Source organism: Bombus affinis, chromosome 3, assembly GCF_024516045.1.
Source record: "Bombus affinis isolate iyBomAffi1 chromosome 3, iyBomAffi1.2, whole genome shotgun sequence".
NCBI classification, from domain to species: domain Eukaryota; kingdom Metazoa; phylum Arthropoda; class Insecta; order Hymenoptera; family Apidae; genus Bombus; species Bombus affinis.
In genome coordinates this window covers 2,598,609-2,623,100 of record NC_066346.1, presented here as the reverse complement: position 1 = coordinate 2,623,100, position 24,492 = coordinate 2,598,609, and the positions used below count along the sequence as shown (strand labels likewise).

General features: G+C 35.6%; 1 protein-coding gene across 2 annotated transcripts in view; it reads left to right on the top strand.

The window, feature by feature from the left end:
- Positions 1 to 24,492, top strand: part of LOC126914992 (uncharacterized) — a 649,115-nt gene that overhangs the window by 94,562 nt on the left and 530,061 nt on the right. For both annotated transcript variants that reach the window (XM_050719323.1, XM_050719322.1), the window contains exon 3: positions 22,868 to 22,918. In XM_050719323.1, the coding sequence (XP_050575280.1) occupies positions 22,868 to 22,918 (51 nt within the window). The remainder of the gene's footprint in view (positions 1 to 22,867; positions 22,919 to 24,492) is intronic.

Sequence of the window (24,492 nt, the reverse complement as noted above, 5' to 3'; positions counted from 1 at the left end):
ATTAAAATCCGGAAGCCTTGGGTGAATAACGCGCGAAGAGTAGGGGAACGAATTTCGCGTTTCTCAACATTGGTTGCTAGGGAAAGAGACGAAAAAGGGTGCGAAAGGAGGGTGAAACGAAGATAGATGGGTGACCTGGCCGGAAAGAGTGGCAGATAGAGATCTCCACTTGCAGTTTTTGCCATCGCAGCCGAGTAGAATGAACTCGTTAGATATCAAACTCCATGTTGTCTTTGAAAACTTCGTTACGAGCCCTGTGTACCTTTCACTCTACTACTTCCACACTCGGTCTTTTCGTCTAGACAACTTTGTTCGTGCTATAAAACTAGATACCGTCATCCGACGACGATGTCACCTGCTGCAGCGTGCACGTGTTTAGAATAGGGAATTCCAGATTTCATATCTATATAACATGCTCGTCTAAATAAAGACTTGGTACAAGAATTCCACGGTCTTCTTTACCTTTTACTTTGTTTTTGAACTTTACATTCGGTACGAAGTGTACGATCTGCGTTTTTCGTAATTTATTCGTTTTTTCAATTACTATGTATAAATAAACGCGAAGTAAGAGCTAAAAATTGTATATACTCGTGTTTATCTATACTTTTACCAGAACGATGACTATAAAGTTTATTTTATGATTCTGTTCTTTTGAAAGAACGATAATTTATTTAAAGTGAACGATAGTAACGTAGGGAAATGAAATTAACGTATTCAACTTGGAATCTAAATAAAGAGATGATAACGTTATTTTGAATAATATAAAAAAAAGAGATTAGCTGCGTTTGGGTTAACATGTTATCTGCTATGCAAATTTTATACGATACGGCCGAATATACGTGTCAGAAAATTAATTTACTGAAACTTTTCTTGATATCTATTTGTAGTAGTACCTCGCGTCATTATCACAGTATTAAAAATATTGAAAATTTTACGAATATGTACCACATCGCCAGTCATTACCGACTAATCGTGGTAGTCAACATATTAAGATGAGGCAAAACCGAGAGAAACACACAATTCCAATAAATCTGATGAATTAATTCAGTAACACTATCTCGTAAATTATTATCGCTAAAAGTAGTCGCAGATTTCAAAGTTAAAAAATAAAACCCTTAAAAGACAGTAACAGTATCGATTATCCACCGTGTAGCATGATACATTCCATGTATAAACGCTCCCTCCCAAAACAAACACTTCGACCCCCACATTCTTTCGGTTTATCTCCCTAAGAGAAATTTCTCAAAACATGTAAAGCGCGTCTAACAAATAATATTTTCGAAGCTTCCACACCATGAACCGATATTATTTTAACTGTCGTGGGCGCGCTCTTCCTACAGGGACATTTCCAACCTTTGCCAATACTTTGTATAAAAGACGGTACCGTGTAGTGGCGTGTAGGTAAGGCAAATAACCCGTCTCTCGGTGAAAACGTAGCCGCCGAAGCTTCGTTGGCGTCGTACCGGTAAAATTGGGTTAGCGCTACGAGTCGCGCGTGTATGAAAAGTTCTGGAGTTTACTTTCCCAGAAGAGCAAATATCCCCTTCCTCCCTAGCCCAGTTCTCTCTCTCTTCCTCTCTCTCTCTCTCTCTCTCGCTCTTTCTCTCTTCCTCTCATCCCCTTTGCCAGTACGGTGGACAATAGAGAAGTAAAGAGAATTCGCATTTTCAACCGCCGTGCGTTACCTAACCTACCTAACGGAGAATCCAACCGACTATGGGGCTGGCTTCTAGGCCAATTTCCCTCTGATGCAATTCAGTAATGGCCGGTGTGCCTTTCCGGGAATTCGCGCGAAATAAGTAGCAGAATGGAACGTATAAAAGATTCGGCGACACAAAGAGGAATATTTTATTCTTGTTGTTATACGCCATAAAAATCGCGAGGCGGAGAGAGTTCCTGAATTGCGAATTGTATCGCGACTTTTGTGTTGCAGGAAAGATTTATCACGCGACTTTGCGTACGTATGCGGTTTATTTGCGTACGTATTAGAGTCGGCCGAATAAACTCTGGTTTAGCTTGTACTATGTAATCGTTTTAGTGTTACTGCTAATAATCACAATTAATTTATTAACCCTCTCGTTCCCACGGTAATCAAGTATGATATAAAAAAATTAATCGTTAGATGCGTATATTTGCGTATTCGAGAGTGGAAAATTTAAAGATGGAAAATTGCATCGAAAGCCTCAAAATATGGAAGATTGGAGAAAATATTTGGAATATAGAATTTGTTCGAATATTTAGTGGATGAAAAGGATTTCTGCCAGGATTCTATACGTGAATGAATCGTTTATTTATTATATAACAGGTAAGCAGATCACAAATAAATATTTGTGACTGTTATATAATTCGGGAATGAGAGAATTAACTGACGGATCAATGATCATATTATTGATTGATTGTCTCGTTTACCTGTGAAGTCTTTAGAGTTTCCTCGATCGCGAATCACGATTTTAAGAGACCTTTAAAAAAGATTAAAATTAGTCGTACAAATTTTTATAGAATAGCCGAATCTTAAGCGTGAAATACTATCGTAACCCATTCTAGTAATTAATCAAGCCCACGACTTTTTTCTACAAGAATGTTTACTAGTATCTTTGTTAGTACTGTACCGGTATTAAAAGCGTAAAAGAGTTCACAGTTAACCAAGAGAACGGATTTCTTTTTTTACGGGCAATTTTTCACGAGCCTTTGTAACAGCAGCTACAATACAGAGTTAAGAGAATTCGCGTCCCTGGCCCATGCTCGGTGGCTCGTTTACTCGCTAGAGGATTCTTACTGTGGCGGCACTCGACGCAAAATACCACCACTCAACACTAACTAGTCCCGGTCGACGGCGGCGCGATGGTTAGCGCCTTAGATTACGAACGTTTTAGGACTCGCGTCGAATCCCGGCGACCGGAGGAGCCCATATGTGGTTTTCATAGCTACTGAATACTAAATAAACGAACAAGCAACTTGCGAAAGCATAAATAAAAAAAATTTTTTTTTTATTTATAAGTACTTTACAATCAATTTTTGGCATTGAGAATTTTGAATAAGTTTCTCTGACGTGGCGCAGTGACATGACTAATTATTTACAATAAGTTTATTTCTAGCTGAATCTAGTGTTTTTTTAGCCTGCGGATCTGGTCTGACGTGTTAAGTAATTTAGTAATTGGGGGGTTTCGATGGTTGTTAACTCTTATGATATATCTACTACTACATTTTGTTATTTCTTCTTTGACTATGGATATCTTGAAGTCGCGATGTATTGCTTCGTTGGTAACATACTAGGGTGCATCTATTAGGGATCTTAGTGTTTTCGATTGGAAGCATTGAAGTATTTCAATGTTGGAATTACTTGTTGTTCCCCATAGTTGGATTCCGTAGGTCCAAACAGATTTTATTACGGTCTTATAGAGCGTAATTTTGCTCTGCGTGCTTAAGTTGGAACGTCGGCCAATGAGCCAGTAGAATTTCTAAATAAAGGAAACGGAGAGAGAAGTGTTCCGTCCGAGATCTGCTAGTAGGACCCTTCAGTAAGGCTTACTTAGCAGACCTATACCTTAAACACAATGGAAGAAGAGAAGAGAGAGGAAAGACATTAATATATACGGTAGGACGATATGTAAGCAAGATATGTACATCTCCCTCTTCACGAATATCGGGATTATTGTATCCAAAGCTTGGTTCTACCCCCTTGTGCGATGTTTCCTAGTGGAGCGGCCTCCTCTACTCCGTATCTTACCGCGATCACAGATCAGGAGGGGATACTATTGCTTCTATACTTATTGTTCTATTTTATTGCTTTACTTGAGCTGGAGGTGTGGGCGGCGCGCCATACACACGATGTAGTAATTATCTTGAACGTGTGGACACGTGGGTGTCACTATATAGCGGGCCCCTTCTCCTAAAAGGGGGGAGGAATATGGAGGTCGGTCAGTCAACTTAGCCTGTGTTGCACTGCCAGTTTGGACATAGGCATGGCAGAGCCCAGTATTGTTTGCTAAGTGGTTAGGTTTCATCATGATTATTAATATTCCTATTTTCTGATGTGGAAAACCGCCGGATGAAAATGCTATCTGTAAAGAGAAGATGAGATGGTCGGCTTTCCCTTATATGCTTTAAGGGATTTTATCAACTGATTGGTTTATTTGATTGTCGCTCGCGTACAGCCACATTACTAGGCCAAGTGTCTAGGCAAGCGGGCGCGTTTCGTTCTAATGTAATTAATGTCTCCTTCTTTCAACGCTGTCGACTCGTGCTTAGCGATGTAAACGGGAAAAGTGAAAAATAAAAGCCGAACGAGCCGCATCGGTGACAGAATTTTGCGACGTTAATGGACGTGGCGCTTGCGGTTCAGCTCTGGTCTATCCAGTTTGTACAAGTAATTGCCGATCGATTAATAATGCATTCCTTGTCACTCAGGAAGTACTTTGACACGGACAACTTGTCAAATAGTTACGATAACTCGGTTCAAGCTCCGACTTTCAAGTAATTTTACGTCGAATAATTTCAAAAAATTTGTACCAGGTCGTGTATGATTTTTTGCTCCTAAATATGGTATTGTATGTGCCAAATAATTTATTTTTCTTACCATACTACTTTATTTCTAACGAAATTAATAGTAGATCGTACCTAGTTGTAATCTATATAAATTTTTCTCAATCTGTATTTCATATGTATAAACATTTGCATGTGTTACAAAAATTGAAACTAGTATTTTGGACATCCACGGAATTTACCTGCATTTAGACGAAGTAACGTTATTTCGCTCTTTCTCTTCGAATACGAGTAAACTGAAGGGATTCCAATAATCGCAGCTCTGATTCTTGCATTGAAAGAAACGTGTAGTTTATACAGCATTATAACGAACAACGAGGAACCGGCAAAATTATCCTTTCCTTGACCATCGATAAAGTATCCACCACTCGAGCTTGGAATTATCAGGAAAATAAAACTTCGTAAAAGCTCCCGGTGCAATCTTTTCAAACATCAGCTCAAGAGAATCGTTTTTAGGAGATTTATAGCGTGAAAGGGACTTTCGTGCGATCCTATGGACAACTCATTCCAAGTGACTGGCCTTTAAAGCGCTTTTGACCCCATTGATATATTTTCATTCGTGCGATAGGAATTGGATCGAAATGGATCTCGATAATATATTATCAGAAGGCATTGAAACGTGGCTAGCTAGTAACTTATTCTATTAATGTCACCTCCATTCAATCGTTTCTTCTTTTACCGTTTCGCCAATAGATATATTTCTTATTTTCGGAAAACTGACGGCGATATTAATAAAGAGCAGCTATTGCTGCACAATTTTCTTTTAATTGTACCTATCCAATATGTAATATTGCCTATTAGAGGATAATATCCGCTTAGGTAAATAATTAAAAAGTGGAACTTTAGATTTTTCGGGGAATAATCAATCAAACCTATTTCGCCTATTTTAAAAATACCGTTTTCTATTTTACCGCTTCAACACAACTTTAATCTCACTACAGATTAATATGTCCCGATCTCGCGCTCATTTCACTTAGCAAAAGGTATTTGGACATTCTAAAGGAAATTTTAGCACAGTCCAACTAAAACATTTAGACAAATCACTAGAGATACTGACGACTGAAGCGTGAAACTTGTAGCAAGAAAATCAAAGCGAAAAACATCCGAAAAAATGTTCATAATACGAAGGAAAAAAAAACAAACGACTATTACGCATATATATTGTTTACTTTGACCATTGTCATAATTCTAGCGTTCAAAACCATCCCTGTACATTTTTCTCAGATCTGTAAAATCTGTTAGGGATAAAAAGACACGATTGAATCGAAAATAACGCAAAAGACGTGGCAGAGTTAATTCCAAACCGTATCGTCGAACTATCTCGAGCGTGTACGTTGGATAAGTGGTTTACTCTCTAAGTCAGTCGCACTGTCTGCATTAAATCGTGGGAATGTTGTGTCACCAAAGATCGCGGGAAAGTTCGTAGCGTTGCGGTTTCAAAAGCCGCGACTCCGCAACACTCTAAGCCATTCGAGACACGCCAGCTCGAGTAACGTAAATTCAGAAAGGAGCGTAACTCGACCAGCGAGAATTTCCGTCGTGTTTCGCCGCGGTGATACGGTTTCGCGGAAAGTACAGTTGCCTCGCGTGTCGAGAATCCGGGAAAATTCGGCCGCGATTGAATCGCCGGGAATAAATGTAAAAACGGAACGGCTGAAATGAATAACGCGGCCTCGATACGATAGCCACGATACGAAATATTCAGAATCACGAAACAGAAGGGAAAAAGTATGGGGAAGGAACAAAAAAATTAGACCGAGACCGAATTAAAACGCTCGAGTTCCGATATGTAGATACGCTCGCAGGGGAACTTTTTTTTTATTTAAGTAGCTTAACCAATTGGGAATCACTGACACGGTTTGTAAATTTTTTTCCACCCATCGAACGCTGTTTTTTCTTCTTTTTCCCTTATATATAAGAAAAATTGTAAAGTTGTGCAAACACATTTACATACACTCGCTGAAAAAGTTAAGGCATATAAGTATTTCGAAGGAAATAATGCCTTCCTCCGGTAGATAAATATTTTATTAACTAGAATTAATTATAATTAAAAATGAATTATATAATTGTGATATATTTATTTTATATATGTTTTTCGTTCAGGAAGAAAAATGTTTCAATTATTTATTTAGAAACGTATACCTCAGGAATTTAGTTCTAGTCATTTAGAACATTGCTTTCATACGTTCTTTGTATATGCACGAATGTTGTATATCAATATTTGTTGGATCGATGGACGTTCAAGTTAATTAATGGCAGCAATGATTTCATAAAGACAAGTTTCATGAATTAAAATCGTAACTTGTATTACTGCTATCGACGAAAGTCCATTAAATCGTTCAATATCACAGTTATCAAGCGTAGATAATAAGTTGATAAATGGACCGTTCTCTGGCAATCGATAGTTTTAATCATTATTCGTGAATGATTACCAATTGATTGCTGATACGTGTTAATGAAGTCATATCTATATGTAAATTGCACAGAAATACTACCTCGTACTAACGAATGACTGCTATTACTGTAATTAACTATTTATTAGTTATGCCAAACTATTTCAACAAATCTCTTGAAGTTACAAAAATTAAGGGAAAAATAATTCCATCGCTGTTCTATAGCTGTTGATTTCATATTAAATCGCTTTAAATATAAATTAAGAGTAAGTATATGTTTCATCTTAGGATACGGTTAATTATGTTTTTACGTGCATTTTGTATAACCATGTTATCAGTTGCATCCTATGAATTCACAGAATGCAGTTATTCTCGGGAAACTCGAGCACAATTTCCTCGCATCTTTCAGGATTATCCTTGCAAATTGAAATTAATGACCCTCCCTAACGTTACGTACGCTATCCTTCTTGTTTAAGACGATAATGATGTTCGTGTAAAAGAAGGAAACCAACGAACACTAAATTTATCCTCGTTTATTTAAAAAATTCCTGTAAAACATGGTACTTCATGGTGAAGCATCGTGCGAAACATTTTAATCCCTTTGTAGCATTTCTATCTTTTGTGTACCAGGAAATAACCTCTTTCTCTACAAAACATTCTAATTTTAAAAATTCTAAATTTACCAAATTTTCTCGTATTTTTAGGTAACAAACAATTATATCAAGCGAAACAAAATTATTGTATCGTTCGTTTACTGAGAACACTACTCGGTTGGAAAGCTTCAGCTTCTTAAATAATAAAAGTTGACTTTACAATAAACACTTCTTACTCCTCTGGGTAAGGCCAAGGTACCACAAGCCTTCTAAATATCAGACCCTCTATCACCTTATATGTATAACAAAATAGTATTCATGATTCTTGCAAGAAAATTACTGTTTAAAAAACAACTTTCTTACGAGTGAATAGAACTCCAACATGTTACCTTCACGCCACTATATCGTTTGCTGAATACCTTAACTCAAAATTATAGTACAGTCTTGAAACTTTAATCGTGAATATTTCGTGAAATCTACTCCTATAATGGAATACTTTTGTGAACAGAATAAGAATATCCACCAATGAACAAACTTTTAATTAAATCTACGACTGCAATGTCCTGCTCCACCGATGAAAGATAAAACCGCAGAAAATAAACATTTGCCACATTAACTATCCCAATGTTTCTGAATGTTTTGAACGTTTCGAAAGTCTTCAAAACGTATCAGCAGGTGCAGGGAAAGTCGATGGTGCTCGCAATTCAAAAGCCTTTCCGAGAAAGTGTTTTCCATCTACGGTTGTAAGTCACGGCGATTCGTGGACAAACACTTGGGGGCAACAACGAAGGCGTAACAAAAACCGTCAACAGTTTTCTGAATAGCAAAATGAAAACTGTCGACGGCGAAGCCGAAAACAATCCGTTCTACGGTCCACAAAAGTCCGAGATAACAATAGAGGCGAGAGAGAGCCTCTAGCTAGGTTGGACATCTTTGAACCCGGACAGGACCGTGTGTTTGCATGTCCCACTAAAAATCGTGCCACGCGGAACGACGTGCCACGACGAGTTAATCAGATTTGCCGTACAGCCGCGGCTTCTGCAACTGCAGATAAAACAGGAACCTTTTTTGTTCGAATTTGCGGCTGATCCATAGAAAAAGCGAGAATGATCACGGAACCGGGAAATACGATTTGTGAGTTTAAAAGGCAAACCCGCCGTTGCAATCACGTAAAACGACATCATGGTTGGAAATCTTGCTTCGTGTTTCGTTCAACTAATGTCAGCAGTTACACGGTTTAACATACGTTCTATTTCCTCTAATTCGTCGTCATTTCAACCATATCTCTGAAAGAATTTTATTAAATTGCATAAAATTTTGTCAGATCGTTGAATTAAAATGGGCTAACATTGGTAACTGTGATCTGTGATTAAACTTTGAGAGAAACGATTCTAAAGATAAAATTTTGAGAGTTTTATGCTTGGGATGTAAAAGTTTGCGTAGTTGGAATGCAAGTTGATTTCTTTTTTTGGCATTATAATCGAATTAAGTTATATCGGAAAAGTTGTTAATCCCAAGTTTTTGATTCTTTGTTACGTGAAGTAATATCTATCTATTAAAAACAGTGAATAAAATAATTAAAAAATTTGTTTCAATAATATATGATTATTATTTTTAATTGATTAATATATATCTCTTCATGGACGCAACGTTGTTGAAAGATGTGAACAAAGTACCATAGCTCTTACATATTTTTTTTTTTTTTTTTGTAAGGAATGAACATTTTTTACAAAATAATAGATGTTTTAAAGATTTGAAACATGATTATTCTACTATAATAAATATTAAATTGTAGTGTATAAATTAAAGAAGACTAACGGGAAAGGTATCAAGAATTTATTTTTCATAATTACTTAAAAACAGAATTCAATAACGTAAAGTGACAGAAGAAACAATCACAAGCGGAATGTTGCGTTAATGCGGTATTGTTCTTTAATTATACACACATTATAAGGAATACGATTGAAATTCTTATGAATTACAAACACCGTTCACGAGTCAGCTACGAAATGAAATAATTTCTTTTCGATGGTGGAAATTGAATAACACTCGCTTCGAGAAGAAGGAGAAACACGATAAAACTACCGCTCGGTATAGGTAAAACAGAGGAAGGCAGAAGAATATTAAATAACGCAATGAATCGAACGAAATCACACCGATACCTGTTATACTTTCGTATTTTTCCAGGCAGGCAAAAGTGCCACTGTTCTCGGCAGATTCATAACAGGTTTTACTCTGGGAACGAGATACCTCTAATAAAAATCCAAGCACGTACACGGCGAACGGGTGATCGATAAACTTCGTGATTCGCGCGCGATACGGTTCTAAGATATAATTTTTGAATGCTGTTAGTAATCTGAATATCCAAAAAGATACGGCTTACACGTAAACATTAAATTATTTCCCGTTTAATTGCTTTCCCTTCTGTACCATGTGCTTGCTGGGAATTTACTGAACCGTTCTGTTTCGCTTAAGCAAGTTCAATCGTTGACTAATGTCATTTGTATTTATGAACACGATTATTACTTCTCCTGATTCACTTTTTTCCATTAGTTACAAATAAGATCAGTAAGATACGTTCTTGTTGTTATAGTTTCGATTACTGATAATTTTAGAATATTTAATTGGATTCAATAGCTGCGTTGAATTTTTTAAATGGAGCTATTGTAGTTTCCTCGTTTACAATTCCTTTAGAAATGATTTCTAAATTATAGCAACACAAATTAGCCTGCATTCGATGTAGTCGTAACCCGAGAAGCGACACCAACGTTTTTTCAGTTTCTTTATCGGAAGAAAAATCGAAAGCTATCGGTGAATCATGTACGAATTTGCGTTAAATCTATCATTGATATATGCATAGGCAATGCCCTGCGTATAATATAATCTGGTTGAAAGTGATGAAAATTCATATGAAATCGGCGCATTGCGAGAGTGATGACATTGGCTGACTTCCGAAAATAGTAGAAACAGTCAAAAATTTGTTTGTTGATGCAGAGATACTGCCGGTGAAAGAGTGACGTTATGACAGATACGGGGATGTTTTATGGTTCGGACCTGAAAAGTCACGGTCGAAGATCGTAACGAGATTTCAACCTTATGGCCGTCACGTATCGAAGCACAACATCTACCACCATTTTGACACATTTCAGTTTCAATATTTCACTCTTTATCGCAAAGCGAGTCGCTGGTATTTGGAATTAAGTTCATTTTCCTTCCTGGAAAGAATTCATCATATACTGTCTCTGTTGCGTTTTAACAGTATCAACTTCAATTCCTCGAACAGCATTTAAAGCAAAAACCCAGGGAGAGCAAACAAATATAGCAATAAACGAACACTGCGGAATTAGAAACCAGGAAAATACGAATACTGGTGGTTGAAATGGAATTGCTCGGGAAAGAGACGAAACCTCATTTTCTTCGAGACCGATACAATTATCCCAGATACTTCGATAACGATTAAAAAATTTAACAACTAGCGAAGAGAACCGCGGATACGGATATCGTAAAGAGGAAATAAAAAAGAATATAGAAGTAACGTAGGAATCGAAAGTTCGAAGCTGCGCATGCTGCGTATATGGAAATGGTTCTCTAGGGAGTAGAATATGCAGTTCGTTCCTTAGAGGTGAGCTGTCATTTTGGTCGCGCGACAAGTTGGATCGAACGAATGAATGAAACGAAACGAAAGAGCAAAAAACGTTTCACCACCGGTCGTTGCCGTTGATTCGACCTGGTCGACTTCGAGCGTCGTTCAGATCGGTCGCAATATATTAATTGAGTTTTCATTGTCGGTCGGCTCGCTGCAAAATATCCGAGTCGCGTTTTAACGCGCCCGTCGATACGTCGCTACAGCTTTTTCCGGTTTTCGGTTATCGAACGGCCGCTTCATACGCACGCTTTACTTCCTATCATTCGCCGTTACACGTTATTCCGCGAGCAGTTGGTTATTTTCGACATTTCGCGTGTCGTGGTGCCCAAATCGTGTCGCGCATGAAAGCGATACAAACTTGCTAAACGCGACGCAATGCATTACGAACTATTTTGTGGTTCGTTCTTCTGATCGCTACATTCTATTCAATTCTTATGCTTGCGATAAACGTTGATAGAGCGTTGCGATTTTATGGATAATGTAGCGACAGTTTAGTTTAGCTTATCTTATAGTTTAATTCAGTTTTGTGTAAAGCATCGAAGGTGGTCTAACAACTTGTAGTTTTTATAATTAATATTTTCATAATTGAGAAATTTGTATTTAATGCGGTCTTCAAAAAGTTACAACATCCTTTCGTTCTTTTTTATTTTCCATTAGACACTCTCTGTCAGTTTCAATCCAACTACGTAACTTAACTAATCTGAACGAAGCGATGCTTTAGTATCGTATCGAACATTTTGTTTTTTGCTTTGGTGTTGACTTTGATGATGAGGTTCCAAGGGAATCCGAGAGGAATTTGAAGTATTCGCGATGTTTTACCAGCGTCGTCGAAACTATGGAACAAATTAGTGAAAGCTAGAACTATCGTTGCACGGAAGTAGACTGAACCCGATAGATAATAATTTTAGATATTATAATTCGCGATATACTTGTCCTATAAAAGTTTTTTCCCTTATATTCTCAGCGTGTCTGGTCTTAATTTTTATGAAAAATATGCAACAATTCTTTGTTATAGCTTTTTAATATACATGTCTAACATTCGTTACAAAGATCCGATAAAAGGTTGGCACAATGGAATTAAATTCCTGCTATTCGGATTTACTTTCGTTGCTTTTGAGTATTAAAAAAGGATTCGTACAACGGGAACAATTTTGCTCGTACAAGATCAAATAGGAAGAGATCGAATAAAACGCACGATCCCGTTCCTTATGTTTTCCTATTTTCCATTTTTTATTGTGGTCTGGTACGTGAATGTCTGGTACGTGAATGTACGTAAAAAACATTATGCCATTGGCAGTAAATCGATATTATCTTTCTGTGAAAATCTTGTAAAACAACACAAAGCTCGCACGCCACGAAAATTCTCTATCATATTGTATTGCATAATAAAGAAGGGAACGTAATATTAAAGCAAGGTTAGCCGACAATAAAAAATATTGATGGCAATCGCTGGAAACGTGGTCGAAATTTCGAAATAAGTGCAAACCATGAAATGAAGATTAAAATTTGATTAAGTACGGTTAGCAGGTGAGATGAAAGTAATTTCAGTGAATAATTAATAATATCGATTACAGTTACAGCAATTAGTTAATCAGTTTCGTCATAAATTATACACCGCTACCTGTAATTTTCCATTGCATTTTATATGTCCACTTTCGCAATAAATTGGACATTGAAAATTACTTTTGGATGATATTATATTACGTAATTATATTAGTTTGATATTTCAGAACAGGCTTATTGAATTCTTTCATAGTCACGGAATGGTAATACCTATAACATTTAATTAAAAAAGATACATTTAATATATGTATATTAAAAAATCTGGACGTTACAAACAACATAAATAACAAAGAGTTGAAAAGTTAATAATACAGTTGATAAATATTAGTCAGAAATATAGTATGAGCAAAAGGAATAAACGTAACCTTTCATATCTTTATTAATAAATATAACTCATAACATAAATTTATGAAATGAAACGAGGCTGTATCATATTAAAGCTTGTCTCGAATGACTCGGGGATAGTAATTTTCTCGCATTTTAGCTTCTTCATATTTCTATAATTATCCCTCGTAATACAATGAATTTTTAAAGCGAGCGAAAAGAAAATCAATTACTACTTTTTAATATATTCTGTAAAAATTACGAAACCGGCAAACGTTTCGCCATTTCAGAATTATATTTTTTAGCAATTACGGTTGCAAAAAGTGTACGAAATTCTATGTACAAAAAAATCCATTTGTTTTCGAGTAATTGATTCCATTGTTTAATTCTTCAACAAGAAACGAGTTGAATTTATTTTTTTCGTAAAAATTACAAAAGCTGAGAATTGAAATAAAACGGTGAAATTTTACAAACAAATCGAAGAGAATTAAAATCACTGTTGATTCTTCTTTTTTAAATATACAACAATCCGTAGAAATATAATTATCCCTGTAACAAGCATTACGGAATTATAACAATTTAAAAAAAGTTAATGGCAAGACAGATGCGCAGGGAAGTTTAACAAATATTAATATTGTTACAAAAAATCGGACTAGCAAGAAACAGATTTGTCTGTAGTCAATACGAAATTAATTAAGTAACAATCGTTTCGTTTGTCTATATTCTAGTCAATGTATTCTCGGTTTTTACTCGAATTTTAATGGAAATCTGCGTAGAATTCTTCGTTCGCAATTGGAGTATCCCAACTGACTAATTAATATTCGTTGAATTTCAACAGTATCGATCACAAGAGGAAATAAAATGATTCCATTTCAGCAAACTGAATTCATTTGGCATGAATAAAACCTAGCATCTTTTCTTGCCGTGAAATATTATTACAGATTTCTAAAAAAAAAAAAAAACCATTCACGTAATATTACCGATAGATCGCTGAGTAAGAATAAAATTTCATTAACATTTCGGTGTCGTGTATTTCTTTATATTTTTAACTAATTGTATTAAAAATGACGAACCTTAATTTAACAGTTTAAGAAAATAATATAATTGTAATTTGTAAAAACATCTCGTAATTATCTCGTTTGTAATAATTTCTCTTGGAACGAAGAATTTACTGTAAAATGATCCCTCTTCAACATTCAGGAACTACATTTCTTGACAATGTAAGTTTTTCATGAATTATCCCTCACAATTTTGTACGTTTTAAAAAAGACAGCTGGCTTTTAATGAGATGAAATTAAAATAGGAAGGAGAACAACGCGAATATTATTCATTTCACTGTTTCTTTCGCACGATACGAGTGTTTTAAATTATTTCACATTCTGTGTCTTGTACAAGATATCTTGATATTACAAAATTTCATTTGTAAAGAAGGTCCTTAAACAGCAGATGTACTGTAATAAAAATCCCTGTCATAACGGTTAGGAAGGACAGTCATTTATTCAACACCTTTTCCACTTTCAATTGATAAAATACCTTTTTTATCTGTTTAAGAAAATTCAGGGCTATTACTAGCGTATAACTTTGACTCTACTTTGCATCGACACGGACTAAGAACTTAGAAAATTTCAAAAATCGTAAATAACGATTCTACTATTTCAAATATTGAAACAAACAACGGTATAAGTTACTCGCAAAAATTGAAGGATCATTTCAAAAGATTTTACGAATGAAATATTTCTGTTACAAATGGGCTTTTACTGTTTCACAAAAATGTACTAGAAAATAAATATTAGTATAAAAATACTTCGAACGTTTCCAATATCTATCCAAATATTATTTTTATTTCACTCTTCGTAAAAAATTAAGCGTAGTCGATTTCCTCCCAATTTGTTGCTATTATCTTCACGATCTTCCTTTTTTTTTTTCTTCTTCTTCTATTATCTCGATAGCGTTCAGTGGTAAAGATTCTAGATTGGAGCAAAGTGAAAACGTTCACACCGCTAATGAGGTTCGGAAAAACCCGAACGTGACCGCAATTTTCTTCGAACGACTATCACTCTAACAATAACATTCGGTTCGAACAGTTTCAACTTGCTTTCGCCTGGAATTGAATATCAGTCTAACTTCGACTGGCGATTGCAAAAAGCGTTCGTGGCGATTGTATAATTATTCGAATAGAGCATCGTAGGAGATGGCTGAGTGCTTCCTCCGCGAAGTGGGATTCTCATTTCCTTCGTACGTGACCTAACAACGGATTTTTCACTTACTCGCGCCATCATCTACCCCCGTGCCACGTTTCATTCGAATAAATTGATTTGTTTTCAATTCCACTCGGTTTGCTTCCAGCTCAAACTACCTACGTTACCAACCAATAGTGGCTGATTAGTTCTTAACTGAATAGTTGACAAAACACTTTTATGCGATCGCGAAAGGAATTTGTTTTCTTATATTCTATGATATCAAAGAGGACCTGTCCGATTTAAAATATTATTTTATTTGACTGAAATTCTATTGGATTATATATTAGAAATTGAGGAATCAAAGTAATAAATGGTGTGTAAGAAGCGAAGAGAGTAAAGAAGTGATTAGAAATTATAACTGATTTGATAGCTTTAAAAACAAAATAAATTGTTGTGGCACTTTCAAGATTTATCATAGTATTCGACATTATTTATAATTTTCCACTAAAAAGTAAATCCATATTTTTCCCAGACACCGTTTATCGCTTAAACTCTACTATCAAGAACATGAAAAGAGGTAGAATTTTTTCAATATTCTCGGAGACTCATTCACATAATCTAAGAGGACTTGTAGGAGAGAAGAATTCTTTATCCCTTTGAAATAATATTCATGATTCTTTTAATACAAATGTATGAAACCACGCCCATCGATATTGCAGAAAAGAAAATATTTGAGAAAAAGGCTTTACATACCGAGCATGCAAATTTTCATTTTCTACACATATATGTACTTTGGAAAATGTTCTGTTGAACGAAGAGAAAAACTGATCTTCTTAAAAAAACAGAAAGAAAAAGAAAGATCAAAATTATCGCGACGTTAATCATCTATAAACAAAGATATACGAGAAAGATCATTTTTACTTGCATCTTGATAACTTTCTTCCAAAAAATTACAATAAATTTCTCTATGAAACGCCTCTGAACTCTTGTACCTTAACGACAGTCGCTGAAATTGTCCTTCTGTAAAAAACAAAGCTCGCAGACAGAATTCTCGCATCGAATTCTCGCGAAGTTTGCATTTCTTCCGTCCAACCGGCTGGGTTAATCATTTGTTCTTTCGTCGGTACGAAAAGCATTTAGGATGCGACCAGTATTTCGACGATTAAACCACCGATAAAAACGGCTAGAGGAAGGGACAAGAAAAATGGCAACGGCGAGAAAGGAGGAGGAACGACAAAACAAACGAAGAATCGGGCAACTTGAAGGAACCGGACCGGTGAACAATTATCGAAACTGGGTCGAGCTACTTCGAGATTATCATCCATCGGCCGAGCAACCAGACAATTGGATGGAAAACTCATAGGAATAACGAATACAGAGGCAACCTGATCTGCCTCGCTGCCAAATTCTGGCGATCGTCCGAGCAAGAAACGGCAAAGTTTGATTAAACTTCCGGCTCGTTTGTGTCTGTCGCTGCAGTCATGCCTGAAGATTACACGCGTTTTTTATTCGACAAGGTATTTTTTGCGACGTTACCCCGCTTGAATTCCGCAAATGTCCGCGAGATTACTCGTAGACGAGTCGTTGCCGCCGTTTCGAGACGAACGACGCAATCATCCCGTCATTTAATAGGGAGTCGAAGCAATGAACTTTCGATAAATTGCTCGTTGAAAGGACTACGCGAGCGACCGTACCTCCATTCGACGAATTCTACGTGAAAATTGAAATCGATTTCGGTTTTCAACCTCGTGACGCAATTTTGAATAAACATCCGCGGGTTGGATTAACAAGAATGATTCAACGCAGCCGAAACCCTCGATTTCGTTTATAAATGAACTTCTGCAAACGAAGCTAACACAAACAAATTGCAAGCCATCTCGAGAAATTAGTGCCCCAAGTGTGCCGCTTAATGTAAAGAACCGGGCTATAAGATAACTCGATTCCTCAACTTTTCTGACTTACTTTATCTCCCTCTTCAGGCAGTATAAATTCCTCCAAACTGAACCACCGACTAATTCCTAATTAAAACGTAAGTAAATGTATGAATAATTTAACGGTAGTCTGGAAGATGTATTTTCGGTTTCTATTTGAGGTTTCTATTTCATAGGAGAATGAGGATTCTATATTCATCAGTTGATAACACATGTTTTTGTTAATGACGTAGGCTTTCATTAATGTTGATTTAAAGTAAAGACTTAAGTTTTCTATTTCTCTCTTAAATGATTTTGTTTTTAAATGACGATAGAAAATTTAATTTATTCTACTGATGGTGAACTTTGAAATAGACCATCTGTACGTACTTGTACGTTTCTAATTAAATTATATGCTTGTGAATAATTTGTAATTTTGGTCAATTAACGTTCTGTAATATTTGACTCTTCAGTAATAATTGATACGTCAAATAAGTACAAATGTGGCACGTAGAATTCCACTTCACCGTATTTTGCGTAGTTTTCAAGTGTCGCAGTAACCATAATTCGCGTTCACAAACACTGTTGCAATCATTTGACCATATTCAACATTCAACACGTGAATGAAACATTGTTTCGATCGTGGCTTAACGAACTGGATTCGTGAGAAGCATAGCTTCAAAAAACTTGTTTAGGTGATATTGTGACACGAAATACGATTATTTATCTCGAGGATTAATCTATTCTATATGGATTTCAAAGCAAAATCAAAACTACGATTCCATTTCGAACGAAATACGATTTCATATCCGTTGATATTCGATGCATGAACGAAGCATAATGTGGGAATGAAAAATAAAACGAGAATTTTCAATAACACGACACAGAATCGTCGCCCTTTACGGAGACAAAAATTGTGGACATTTTTTAGAGAAATTTTTTTACAAAAAATGACGTAAAATAATTTACGATAATTCCAACAGTCGTAACTACAAAATAATTTACGAAACGATTTATTTGATGAAAAATACGAGTAGGTATAATACTTCTTGACCATCGAAAGAAAATAATTTAGTTCGTCTTACGATTTTTCATAGTAAAATAACTTAAATTTCTGAAAATTTGTTACTCAGGAGCAAGTTTTAATCGAAAAAGTTTGATCCTTTAGTGAAAGTGACCAAAGGAATGAAGCATTTATTTCGGTTTCTCGTTATCACTAAATACTTTTTAACGATTAAGCGGACTAAGTAACGTTTCGTGCAAAATAATTACATCGCAGTGTGACAACGCGAGATATAAGTATTTCAAATAATATGTAATTTGTATAACGTTAAAGAAATAATTTGGAAATAATAATCGAAGCGTCTTAAATACATTCTTGAATTTCCATTCAATATCCTGATTAATTTAAGAAATAATGTAAATAATATCGTTAAAAGCGCAGCATTGATAAATTATTAAGATAATATTATATTATAATGTAAAAACTTACGAGTCACGTTGACGAGAACCACAGCATCGGACGTCACGACATTGAATGAGCTACTGCGTAAGAAATTCTTGAGGAGGTGACGAACATAACAAACATGCAAAAACTGCTGTAAACGGTTGACATTTGTTGTCACTCTCGTTGTAAAGTTTACGACATCTGTGAATTGAGAAATCAAACAAACGATCCACTAATCTTATTTGATTTGAAAATATTCAAATAATATATATAAACGGATTTATTAAACTGTTTATAATATTTCAATACTAAAACTGCCGATCTATAATATACTACTCTACTACTATAATTCTATTTCAACAATATTATTATCTCAAAATTGATCTTTCGAAAGACGAAAATGGAAAATCTAACTAACCTTTCGTTCTAACAAGTTTCGTAGCTTTGATGTTAAAGTTATATATAGTTTTAACGAAGAAATATTTATTATTTTCATTTAGAAATTTGGCTAGAACGTGTAAATAATTATCTAAACATACACAAATATAAGTTTGCAAATAAATTGTAGACTTTATTATCTATCTAATAATATTTAATCAAATTTCGTACAGTAACGAAACTGTTAAACGAAATAATTTTAGCAAAGGGAAAATTAAATGAAAATTAGTCACAAACTGACATTTTCGGATAGGTGTACATATGTTCGCGGGAAGCATAGTTGTTTTGAAGTAGTATCGTGATACCTGTAAAGTAATTCTGCAAATGGGCAACCGGAAATACACGGATCCAACCTAGGAAGATAACAGTTGCTGCGGTTGAGTTTGCGACATTTCGACCAATGGGGATGTGTCGTGAAGGACAAGTGTTATTCGTGCTATGCCGAACCATCGGAGTAATTGGACTAATTAGTGGACGCAATTATCCGGAATTAATCGAGATAAACCGCGTAATTAGCACCACGTTCCTTGTTCATCCGTATAGTATCCGTTGTTGATTTTGAATTTCTCTCGATATGGTAAACTGGCTGACAATCCTCATCTTGTTACTTTTCCCTTCTTAGACTTAATATTTCGTATGACGTTAGAGTGGCAATTAATCGAAATCCAAATATCAGGTTGCGGAATTTATCTATTTACGAAAAATTCGAAGATACAAAAATGATGAACTTAGCGAATGAAATAAATTTCTGTTCCATAGTTTTGTAAATATCTGTGTTTGGCTAACGCAATTAAAACAAAAATTACCGGTAAACCTTGGTATCTAAAGAGAGATTCGTTTTATCTCCTAAATATTATAAGAATTACTCTATTTCAGGTATTTTGCGCCTTGTATGCATTATATGAATTTTTATCTTCAGATTTCGCATAAATACATAAAAATCTCATTGAATTCCGACAAATTTATAGTAATTTTTGTACCAAATTGATAACAAATGAACTCGTTACTCGTTTCAAAACTCCAACAATGGGCTCAAAAGACGTTAATTATACTCAAAATACAATTTTAAGTACAACATTATCATAGCAGAAACTTCAGTATCTTGTTTCTAGTTACAACATCACGAAACTGAGGTCGAATTCACGCACAATATTAATTTATCATTCGCATTTATAATCGCACTATAGAAAAGACTTATACTCGCGATATTAATCAGAATGTTGAAGTAAGTTTGTAGGATGCTTTTGAAACACAGCGAATAATAAATCACGCTGTTAATTAAGGTCGTCACTGGGTTCGTGTAAGAAAACGGTGAAGTACCGAAGTGAAGTACTTTTCGAGACACATTCAAAAAGTACTTTAATTAACGGGGCTCCATTATACAATTGGATTAGTGTTCATTAACGAAATTTTACGAGTCACGAATTACAAATTGTTAGTCCTTGTAAATTCTCTAGAACCAGAACAAGTTTGATAACGTAACATGTAAAGTTCTATGTTTTACAAACTACCAACTAATTCGTTATTTACTCATTAATGAAAGAAACGCATTTTTCTCAGAATTTTCCCATAAAAATGATACATATACATCATACTATATTTGAATGAATTTGAATAACGTAGAGCATACAGCAGTGTACGTTTCCAAAAATTCCAGAATGTTTAAAAATGAAAATGTTGTGTAATGCTCAAAGTTGAAGATTTCCAACAAAATGTTATGACACAGCAAATCAACTGTGACATTCTTTTTCCTACAAAATCATCTTAGTCATCCTACATAACTCCTTTAGAAGATCAAAAGTCGGTAATATGTACTTTTCTACAGATGTCTTTGAACATCGACCAAAAAGCACATTCAATTGATTCCTATTATAAATATTTAAAGAGTAAAGAGCATTCCGCGTATGTCCATAGAGGGGAGTGCCGTTATCGCGTTCCTTTATGGCGTTCAGAATGTTGTTTCCCCAGCAGCGAATAAATCCGATCGAGAAGGGTGGGCTGTCGCTCTGTGCGCAATCTGTCTAGCATAGGAACAAACGATAAAACGATAAATTCAGGGAAACTGTCGAACCGTACAGCATCGTCGTGTCGGCCCGTCATTGCTGGAAATGCGTAAATCTTAATTGGCCAATCGAGGAGGAACGGAGGCCGCGCGGCGTTAACCAACAACCACGGAAAACTCGGTCGAGTGAATTCATGCAGTTTTCATCCGATGACGAGGCAACCTAAACGCTACCGAAATCGAGTTAATTTTATTTTAGTCCAATTCGTACTATTTGCTCGTTCAATTAGCGTATCTCTCTTGCACGATCATTTCCTAAATTATAATTAAACTGAAAATATTTATGAAAATTCGTATCTTTATAGCAGCAATTAAAGAAATGAATGTTATTTTATAACAATTAATTTAATTGTTATAATTGATATAATTTTTTAATTTATTGAGTATTATAAAAAAGTACTTCTTCGTTTGAGATGTTTCATATTTCAGGTATACGCTTTGTATTTATTTGAGATGTATAAGTACATTACATTTAATTGAAATATAGTTGCACTCTTATCTATATGCGAGTCACGATTGGTTAATGCTTGTTTGCCTGCAATCTGGAAGAAAACGCTGGGATTCGTATAGTTTTACTTCGAAACAAAACTTGATGAAGAATGGTAGGTCCTGAAAAGCGTTTGCACGAAATCCAAAAATATTTGCGTGCGATATTTGCGAAACAGGAGTCGTTTTTAGTAAAAAAAAAAAAGAGAGAAGAACATTTTTGCCCCTCCGTTTTACATCGTTCTAAAAAAATGTTGGACGTTCTGTTTTCTATCTATCGCGGAGAAAATGAATGCTTCGTTTACAGTTTTCACTGTGAAAGCGAGGGACATTTGTATGCATTGGAAATGTAAATCTGGTAGAATTTATAGAAAGAGGCATTACTGGAAAATATTACTATAACTCTGTGAATGTTACTGCTATACTCTGATTTCAATTACAAACACTTTTTGGCGATAGTATAATATAGATTATATTAAATCTGGTAAATTGAATTAAATATTTTGAACGTCAGATGCAAGAAGAAAACTTTTCCTCATTGCATATTATTTCATTGTTATATCTGGAATAATAGGTTAATAAGTCTCTTGCCAACAAAGATATTTTGCACATTTTCGTCGCCATGAGAATTCTTTTCTTCTATAACAATACTCACGCGAAAAACATTTATATATCACTATGTATCAAAAATTATTGTTATATAAAGATCTCCGTAATAGAAATTATGACTAATTTTCAAGTAATATCGTTGGATTACCAACAACGTCGGTGGATTATTAACAACGCTTTGGGCTAAGGTTATTGAATTTCAAAATATTTAATTTTATCTTTTCTTTTATAAAATGCTAAATTCAGATTCAAATTACGAACAAGTAAACTATCGTAGTCACCTGTGATCCAACAATATCAATCGAGACTCAACGAACTGAAAAATCATTTCCTTCAAGGAAAAAATTGAAAATTTCAGCCAGATATTCCTGCTCTGCAAATTCTTCTGCAAATACATTCCTGCTTTATACACTTCCCTTATAGGCAACCACCATAGTACCGCGCTCTATCCTATTCAATTATATTTAAGGTCGATCCCATTGATTTTGCAATTTTCCAAGCAACCTAGTTAAAAAATCATACTACCCGAGACCACTGCACGGCCAAAATAATTAAGGCACCGTGATAAACGCGTCGAATATTAATAGAATTTACGGGCCAGTTCGGCATAATTAATGTTGCGGAACGTATTAATTGCTTTCGACTGACCATAGCGTTCTCAATTATTGTTGCAGAGCAACAGAAGCCAACCAGCCATCGGACTAAAGCAGACGCCGAAGGCGCGGGTAAGTTTTCAAGTTTTTTCACTGCAAACAAATAATGTGTCTACCACCTTTGATCGTGTTGCATTTTACCACGTGAAAGTCAGATTCAAATAGGACTGTTCGTGGCAACGATCTCGGTACAAACTAGTTAGCCGGAGCTCGTTAGATGTCCGATCGATGCCTACAAACCGAGTTCGCCGTACTTCTGGCCAAACAACTTTCCCAGCCCCTTCTTCCATGGGCCTCCTTCTGCTTCTTCGGCATCCTCAAGAGAACTTGAAATAGACGAATCAACCCCTTTTCTCTATCTCTCCCTTCTGTTCAAACTATACGCGTGTATATCTTCACGGAGCAGCGAACCACGAAATCGGCCAGGAGGGAACGGGACACGTATAATTTTACGACTTTAGTTTTCGGCGATCCTCGGGCGCTTCAACTCAACCATGCGAAAGAGTGTCGGAAGGGAAACGACGGCATCGTCGTGATGTTCGTTTCTAATTTACGAGCGTAGAATCGCGTGTCGTGAATCGAGATCCGGGTTGTACGTATTACTTTGCCATAGTATGTCTCTTCATGGAGTTGCCCTGCTTTTGGACGTACCTCACAGCGTGTATATAAATGATTTTTGTTTCGATTGTTTAAACGAGACTGTTAAACGTCACAGCAGGATTGTAGAAATGAATACAAATCTCTCTCCGTGTCATATATGTCAATATCGTAACATAAATGGAAGTTCTATATCCATCAGCTGTCCAAACAACAAAACATCCTAACAAATTTAACGAAAATTAATGTTTATAATTTGTAACGTTCGTTAAGTTGGAAAAAACGATCCGCGTGGAAACATCTAGTTTCTCCTTTTAATGATCGACGTGGTATACCTGTTTCGTGAATGTTATACGATCGTTCGTAGACGTAAAATTACGTAGAATTCCGGCTCGTGTTAGAGACAACCGACAAGAAGACGCGTACGAACGAACAAAGCCACTAAATGACGTACTCTAACCCGATGACACGAGAACTCGGTTTTAATCCCCACTGGGCCTACTTATTTCACCAGACAGATGGAGACAGAGTGGAACAAAGAGGCAGAGGTTGGATATCAATGTCTGTGGGTAGAAAAATCACCGGGAAAGCAAGCGAGACGGAAACAACCGATAGCTATTCGTTACAAACGCCTTCGTGTACACGCGAGACGTTAATATAAGTTATTAATTTTGTGCTTGATCGATGATCCAGGTCGTGGAACAGCGAGAGGAAATATGTTCTTCGAACAAGGGATCATTAATTACAGGGAGAATTTTACATGAACTTTTCCCTTCCTCGAGCAACATATTTTTTAAACCATAAATAGATTTTTTTCTGAAGGGAAATTATTAAGTAGTTTCATTTCATTCTGTTTCGAGTAGAATAATCTTGCTTTTCATTGGGTTACAATCTCTGATGTTACACGTTTGATATAGTGGACGAAGTATTTTTTGTTTTCCATTTTTCACCTGTCCCATTTTTTAAATCTTTTGTTTTTTGGCTTTGCCATAACCGTCAAAAGCTTTATCATATGATATTGCGAGGCGAAAAAGTATCGATCATCCTTG